The sequence below is a fragment of the Schistosoma mansoni genome, chromosome 1 (assembly GCF_000237925.1).
Source record: "Schistosoma mansoni strain Puerto Rico chromosome 1, complete genome".
Classification (NCBI taxonomy): Eukaryota; Metazoa; Platyhelminthes; class Trematoda; order Strigeidida; family Schistosomatidae; genus Schistosoma; species Schistosoma mansoni.
Genome location: NC_031495.1, coordinates 9,456,863 through 9,465,633, shown reverse-complemented (window position 1 = coordinate 9,465,633; position 8,771 = coordinate 9,456,863). Strand labels below are relative to the sequence as shown.

At 41.6% G+C, this 8,771-nt stretch overlaps 2 protein-coding genes and 1 non-coding gene across 3 annotated transcripts; all 3 read right to left on the bottom strand.

Annotated features, from left to right (window-relative positions):
* Positions 1-205: 205 nt before the first annotated feature.
* On the bottom strand, positions 206-685 carry Smp_200480 (uncharacterized protein; the record flags this gene model as incomplete). The annotated part of the gene is made up of 1 exon (XM_018793180.1): positions 206-685. One exon carries the CDS (start codon positions 683-685, stop codon positions 206-208), a length of 480 nt encoding a protein of 159 aa, XP_018647718.1.
* Positions 686-2,863: 2,178 nt separating this feature from the next.
* On the bottom strand, positions 2,864-3,139 carry Smp_200470 (uncharacterized protein; the record flags this gene model as incomplete). The annotated part of the gene is made up of 1 exon (XM_018793179.1): positions 2,864-3,139. One exon carries the CDS (start codon positions 3,137-3,139, stop codon positions 2,864-2,866), a length of 276 nt encoding a protein of 91 aa, XP_018647717.1.
* Positions 3,140-7,862: 4,723 nt separating this feature from the next.
* On the bottom strand, positions 7,863-7,933 carry Smp_tRNA_01215_Ala_TGC.1.1. The gene has a single exon. It is a non-coding gene (tRNA).
* Positions 7,934-8,771: the final 838 nt, after the last annotated feature.

The following is an 8,771-nucleotide window of genomic DNA, read 5'->3' as shown; positions in this document are numbered from 1 at the left end:
GAAAATATAAAAAATATGATAAGGAAGAAACCATAAAAGCAAAAATAAAATTATTCAACTGAAAAATGTATAAGAAATTTCAGAAAATGTAGAGCTAAACGCAGTGTTCTGTAATCGTGAGTGCTCTGAAATATATCCGTGAGATGATTGTGTTGACTGTACGAAGGAGGAGTTCGTTCAGTTTGTTTTATAGGAGACGACAATTTCACACTGAGCATATCATCTGCACACACACACACACACATACACACACGTACATATGTATATATATACATATATATATGTATGTATTTAAAATGTGGGCATGGAAGTAGTGGAGTGGTTTGAAATGTGAAGGTGACTTGAATTGATCTCTAATCTCCACTTGTATTGGACGGTATGTGATGGGGTAGGTAAGAGTTTGTCCGCATGAGTTTGATTCTATGTAGGCGGACGACATGGGAGTTGGATGGTGGTATTGTGCGAGCAGCACATACAATCGCGATGCTACTGGTGATTGTGTTATTGTTTGAAATATCACGTTTTCGGATTGAACATCTCTGGTTGTGTCTGTCAGTGTTTGAATGTGGAGAGTGATTCGAGTGAGTATGTGGATGGGAGTGGTGAGTTTGTTTGGAGAGAAAAGTATGGCAACTGTCTGTTGCAGTGTGGAGGTGCCGGGCATCGATCCCGGGCCCTCTCGCATGCTAAGCGAGCGCTCTACCACTGAGCTACACCCCCAACAATGTGGCCGCTCTTTCCCATTCTCCTATACATCATCAAACCACACTGAAACAAACCACACACACACACACACACACAATTCAACAACAACACATCCACTTCCCACAACCCATACACAGACAACGTTACAACGAATCACACCACATCTTAACCAACTTACAAACTCAACAAACCATTGACCTCGATATCGCTTGAGTACTATCACCCTTAATTCACTACAGACAAACATATCATCTACATCGCCAGCTGAGTGTGCTCCAAATGACAATCGGAACACAGAACGGCATGCACAATACCTGGTCAACCAATCCATCCTAAATATGCATTGTGAACATGGATGGATTATGGTTTCTGTTCCACTCTACCTGGTCAGTTTAAACAATCTCCACCTATCTTGCCATGCATCACCATGAGTTCAACTGCATTCCACTCACCAGAAACATCCTATTTACCGAAACACGTTGGTACCCAATGAAGTTCACGATCGAGTGAGTTGTCCAAAAATCTCATCAATCAAATGCCAACTTCATTCGACCACTGAAGGTGTATGAAAATCGGTGTTTAGTCTTCACACTCCCGTTGTACATGTATCGACGAGCTCCGGAAGATTCAATTGTGTAAATGATGATGCGTACACATTTGACTGCTTTCCGCATGCTATTTTGTCCGACTGTCACTCTACGTTGCCAGTTCACACTTCCATACTGCTTAATGAAACCTGGTTCACTTGGTCTGACAGCAACTTACGCAATTGTATCGGATTATCAATTAGAGAACGATGCTGGTGATCAGGAGAAGTGAGAGAATTGGTAAATTTATTTGAGATAGAAGCCACGACACACTGTGCATACATTAACGCTAACTCATACATCTTCATCCGATGACCACCCAATCAAGCAAGTATTCAGTGTTTCACAGCAACACTTTCAGTGGACGTGTGATTGTTGAAGCAACTGACTGCTTCGACAAAAACAGGACTACTCAGTGATGTGAGTATCGCGGAGCTTCACGCTGTACATTACAAGCACTAACTCAGATGTGGATGTCGATTGATCTATCAAGGAGATGGCATTATTTCCCATCGACGTGATCGATTAGTTGTACCAACTTCACTCTTCTTGATAGAGTACAAGACCATTGATGAATTCTTGTCTTCCTGATGAATGTTATCCAGTGGAAATCCTCAACAGTGTAGATGCACTCAATAGTCGATGATATCTGAATACCATGTGATGCCAATCAGTTATCTATCCCATAAATGCTAATCACCATCGTCCATCAATATCCTATCAGTGCATGGAATCAGTTGAACAGAGATGATGGCGCCTATTGTGATGATGAGGATAATGATGATAATCATAATAGTAATCCTAATATTAATGGTGATAGTGATGGTAATGGTAATAGCAATAGTGATAGTAACGAAAGTAATGATAGTAATATTTTGAAGAATGTATGAGAATTTTCGGAAAATGTAGAGCTAAACGCAGTGTTCTGTAATCGTGAGTGCTCTGAAATATATCCGTGAGATGATTGTGTTGACTGTACGAAGGAGGAGTTCGTTCAGTTTGTTTTATAGGAGACGACAATTTCACACTGAGCATATCATCTGCACACACACACACATACACACACGTACATATGTATATATATACATATATATATGTATGTATTTAAAATGTGGGCATGGAAGTAGTGGAGTGGTTTGAAATGTGAAGGTGACTTGAATTGATCTCTAATCTCCACTTGTATTGGACGGTATGTGATGGGGTAGGTAAGAGTTTGTCCGCATGAGTTTGATTCTATGTAGGCGGACGACATGGGAGTTGGATGGTGGTATTGTGCGAGCAGCACATACAATCGCGATGCTACTGGTGATTGTGTTATTGTTTGAAATATCACGTTTTCGGATTGAACATCTCTGGTTGTGTCTGTCAGTGTTTGAATGTGGAGAGTGATTCGAGTGAGTATGTGGATGGGAGTGGTGAGTTTGTTTGGAGAGAGAAGTATGGCAACTGTCTGTTGCAGTGTGGAGGTGCCGGGCATCGATCCCGGGCCCTCTCGCATGCTAAGCGAGCGCTCTACCACTGAGCTACACCCCCAACAATGTGGCCGCTCTTTCCCATTCTCCTATACATCATCAAACCACACTGAAACAAACCACACACACACACACACACAATTCAACAACAACACATCCACTTCCCACAACCCATACACAGACAACGTTACAACGAATCACACCACATCTTAACCAACTTACAAACTCAACAAACCATTGACCTCGATATCGCTTGAGTACTATCACCCTTAATTCACTACAGACAAACATATCATCTACATCGCCAGCTGAGTGTGCTCCAAATGACAATCGGAACACAGAACGGCATGCACAATACCTGGTCAACCAATCCATCCTAAATATGCATTGTGAACATGGATGGATTATGGTTTCTGTTCCACTCTACCTGGTCAGTTTAAACAATCTCCACCTATCTTGCCATGCATCACCATGAGTTCAACTGCATTCCACTCACCAGAAACATCCTATTTACCGAAACACGTTGGTACCCAATGAAGTTCACGATCGAGTGAGTTGTCCAAAAATCTCATCAATCAAATGCCAACTTCATTCGACCACTGAAGGTGTATGAAAATCGGTGTTTAGTCTTCACACTCCCGTTGTACATGTATCGACGAGCTCCGGAAGATTCAATTGTGTAAATGATGATGCGTACACATTTGACTGCTTTCCGCATGCTATTTTGTCCGACTGTCACTCTACGTTGCCAGTTCACACTTCCATACTGCTTAATGAAACCTGGTTCACTTGGTCTGACAGCAACTTACGCAATTGTATCGGATTATCAATTAGAGAACGATGCTGGTGATCAGGAGAAGTGAGAGAATTGGTAAATTTATTTGAGATAGAAGCCACGACACACTGTGCATACATTAACGCTAACTCATACATCTTCATCCGATGACCACCCAATCAAGCAAGTATTCAGTGTTTCACAGCAACACTTTCAGTGGACGTGTGATTGTTGAAGCAACTGACTGCTTCGACAAAAACAGGACTACTCAGTGATGTGAGTATCGCGGAGCTTCACGCTGTACATTACAAGCACTAACTCAGATGTGGATGTCGATTGATCTATCAAGGAGATGGCATTATTTCCCATCGACGTGATCGATTAGTTGTACCAACTTCACTCTTCTTGATAGAGTACAAGACCATTGATGAATTCTTGTCTTCCTGATGAATGTTATCCAGTGGAAATCCTCAACAGTGTAGATGCACTCAATAGTCGATGATATCTGAATACCATGTGATGCCAATCAGTTATCTATCCCATAAATGCTAATCACCATCGTCCATCAATATCCTATCAGTGCATGGAATCAGTTGAACAGAGATGATGGCGCCTATGGAATCAGTTGAACAGAGATGATGGCGCCTATTGTGATGATGAGGATAATGATGATAATCATAATAGTAATCGTAATATTAATGGTGATAGTGATGGTAATGGTAATAGCAATAGTGATAGTAACGAAAGTAATGATAGTAATATTTTGAAGAATGTATGAGAATTTTCGGAAAATGTAGAGCTAAACGCAGTGTTCTGTAATCGTGAGTGCTCTGAAATATATCCGTGAGATGATTGTGTTGACTGTACGAAGGAGGAGTTCGTTCAGTTTGTTTTATAGGAGACGACAATTTCACACTGAGCATATCATCTGCACACACACACACATACACACACGTACATATGTATATATATACATATATATATGTATGTATTTAAAATGTGGGCATGGAAGTAGTGGAGTGGTTTGAAATGTGAAGGTGACTTGAATTGATCTCTAATCTCCACTTGTATTGGACGGTATGTGATGGGGTAGGTAAGAGTTTGTCCGCATGAGTTTGATTCTATGTAGGCGGACGACATGGGAGTTGGATGGTGGTATTGTGCGAGCAGCACATACAATCGCGATGCTACTGGTGATTGTGTTATTGTTTGAAATATCACGTTTTCGGATTGAACATCTCTGGTTGTGTCTGTCAGTGTTTGAATGTGGAGAGTGATTCGAGTGAGTATGTGGATGGGAGTGGTGAGTTTGTTTGGAGAGAGAAGTATGGCAACTGTCTGTTGCAGTGTGGAGGTGCCGGGCATCGATCCCGGGCCCTCTCGCATGCTAAGCGAGCGCTCTACCACTGAGCTACACCCCCAACAATGTGGCCGCTCTTTCCCATTCTCCTATACATCATCAAACCACACTGAAACAAACCACACACACACACACACACACAATTCAACAACAACACATCCACCTCCCACAACCCATACACAGACAACGTTACAACGAATCACACCACATCTTAACCAACTTACAAACTCAACAAACCATTGACCTCGATATCGCTTGAGTACTATCACCCTTAATTCACTACAGACAAACATATCATCTACATCGCCAGCTGAGTGTGCTCCAAATGACAATCGGAACACAGAACGGCATGCACAATACCTGGTCAACCAATCCATCCTAAATATGCATTGTGAACATGGATGGATTATGGTTTCTGTTCCACTCTACCTGGTCAGTTTAAACAATCTCCACCTATCTTGCCATGCATCACCATGAGTTCAACTGCATTCCACTCACCAGAAACATCCTATTTACCGAAACACGTTGGTACCCAATGAAGTTCACGATCGAGTGAGTTGTCCAAAAATCTCATCAATCAAATGCCAACTTCATTCGACCACTGAAGGTGTATGAAAATCGGTGTTTAGTCTTCACACTCCCGTTGTACATGTATCGACGAGCTCCGGAAGATTCAATTGTGTAAATGATGATGCGTACACATTTGACTGCTTTCCGCATGCTATTTTGTCCGACTGTCACTCTACGTTGCCAGTTCACACTTCCATACTGCTTAATGAAACCTGGTTCACTTGGTCTGACAGCAACTTACGCAATTGTATCGGATTATCAATTAGAGAACGATGCTGGTGATCAGGAGAAGTGAGAGAATTGGTAAATTTATTTGAGATAGAAGCCACGACACACTGTGCATACATTAACGCTAACTCATACATCTTCATCCGATGACCACCCAATCAAGCAAGTATTCAGTGTTTCACAGCAACACTTTCAGTGGACGTGTGATTGTTGAAGCAACTGACTGCTTCGACAAAAACAGGACTACTCAGTGATGTGAGTATCGCGGAGCTTCACGCTGTACATTACAAGCACTAACTCAGATGTGGATGTCGATTGATCTATCAAGGAGATGGCATTATTTCCCATCGACGTGATCGATTAGTTGTACCAACTTCACTCTTCTTGATAGAGTACAAGACCATTGATGAATTCTTGTCTTCCTGATGAATGTTATCCAGTGGAAATCCTCAACAGTGTAGATGCACTCAATAGTCGATGATATCTGAATACCATGTGATGCCAATCAGTTATCTATCCCATAAATGCTAATCACCATCGTCCATCAATATCCTATCAGTGCATGGAATCAGTTGAACAGAGATGATGGCGCCTATTGTGATGATGAGGATAATGATGATAATCATAATAGTAATCGTAATATTAATGGTGATAGTGATGGTAATGGTAATAGCAATAGTGATAGTAACGAAAGTAATGATAGTAATATTTTGAAGAATGTATGAGAATTTTCGGAAAATGTAGAGCTAAACGCAGTGTTCTGTAATCGTGAGTGCTCTGAAATATATCCGTGAGATGATTGTGTTGACTGTACGAAGGAGGAGTTCGTTCAGTTTGTTTTATAGGAGACGACAATTTCACACTGAGCATATCATCTGCACACACACACACACATACACACACGTACATATGTATATATATACATATATATATGTATGTATTTAAAATGTGGGCATGGAAGTAGTGGAGTGGTTTGAAATGTGAAGGTGACTTGAATTGATCTCTAATCTCCACTTGTATTGGACGGTATGTGATGGGGTAGGTAAGAGTTTGTCCGCATGAGTTTGATTCTATGTAGGCGGACGACATGGGAGTTGGATGGTGGTATTGTGCGAGCAGCACATACAATCGCGATGCTACTGGTGATTGTGTTATTGTTTGAAATATCACGTGACTTTAATTGATCTCTAAACTCCACTTGTATTGGACGATATGTGATAGGGTTCGGAGAGAAATTTATGGTAACTGACGTTTGCAGTTTGCGGTGAGGCGAGCAGCGAAAATCATTTTTATACTGCACATTACTATGCACCAGATCAAATACGAATAGTGCTTGATCCATCAACTAGTCGGCATTACATCCCACCGACGTGATCGATTATTCGCATCAGTTCTACTCTTCTTGATGGAGTGCAAGACAATTGGTGTATACTTGCCTTCCTGATGTGTTCTCTTCAACCATCCTCATCACGAGTGTGGATCCAACGAATATTCAATGACATTCAGATATCTTGTGATGCCAGTCGGTTATCGACTCAGTAATTTCAAATCCCGTCTGTTTTGCACTGTACTATAGTACATGAATGAAGTGAGTTGAATTTCACTGAATTGTGTGTGATAAGTGTGTGGCTGGTTATTCAGGGGATTTGATGTTCGTTCAGCTTGGAGATAGTTGGGATACGTGAGTTTGGAAGAGACAGTCAGTCAGAGTCGGTCAGGCAGTCGGTCATATATATAAATATATATATATATATATTTATATTTATATTTATATATTTATGTATATATAGATAGATAGATAGAGAGAGTGAGAGAGAGAGAGAGGGGGAGGGAGTTAGAGACTGAGATTGAGAGTGATGGAGAAGGAGCGAATAAGACACTGTATTTGAATGAAACAGCGAAAACCAAACTCTACTGTGTGTGAATGAGACAACTGAGTAGAAGTGCTGGACATGGTGTTTTGCTTTCGGATTCAACGTGTCTGATTCAGTGTGGGTGAATTGATTGAGTTTTGAAGATGCAGAATAAGTGTAGGAGTGGAACGAGACGAGGCGATGTGATTGGATTTGCCAATGAGTATCAGTGTGCTATGAGCCAGTGTATGAGTGTGGTTCGACGATGTGGATAGTGGGACGTGAGGGAAAAGTGACGCACAAGCGCGATTTGGAAGTGCCGGGTTTCGAACCCGGGTCCTCTCGCATGCAAAGCGAGCGCTCTACCACTGAGCTACACCCCCACATGTTCGGTCCACATTTATTCATTACACTTCACATTTCACACAATCCATCCACGTGCACATACCCACCCACCAACATTCACACACACACACACACACGCATTAATCCATACGTCTCTCAATCAATCAGTAATCAATCAACAATCACTCAACTTCCCAGACACTCAACCACCCACTCTCCACCAATCACTCATCCACCAAATCTACCGCTCACTTCAACATTCACACGCGCACACACATGCACGCATGCACACACACGCACACGCACACACAACACAAACAAACACAAACTAACCACAGTCAACAGTCATCCAAAACTCATACACTGACTACGGTCCAACGACTCACAGTACATCAGATTCAACCTATAAATACAGTCAAACAACAGCGTGCCATTGTTGCATACCAGGCTTCCGTGTTCGCGAACAACCAACCATGCTGCCTCATTCACTCACTCGCCCACTCAATAACTTACTTACTTACTTACTAACTAACTAACTAACTAACTAACTAACTAACTAGTTATCTAAATAAACAACTAACTACTTGTCCATCAAGCAACCAGTTGACTATACAACTAGTGTTTGAGACAAGTGACCAAGTAAATAAATGGATCAGTGAAAAATTCAACGAACGAACGGACAAACAAACAAACGCATAGATAATGAGATCGGAATTGGAGAGAATCGACTGACCGTTTCAAGTACAAGAGGATTACCCAGTGATGCGAGCATCGAGAAGCATTTTTACACTGCACATTACTATGCACCAGATCAAATACGAATAGTGCTTGATCCATCAACTAGTCGGCATTACATCCCACCGACGTGATCGATTA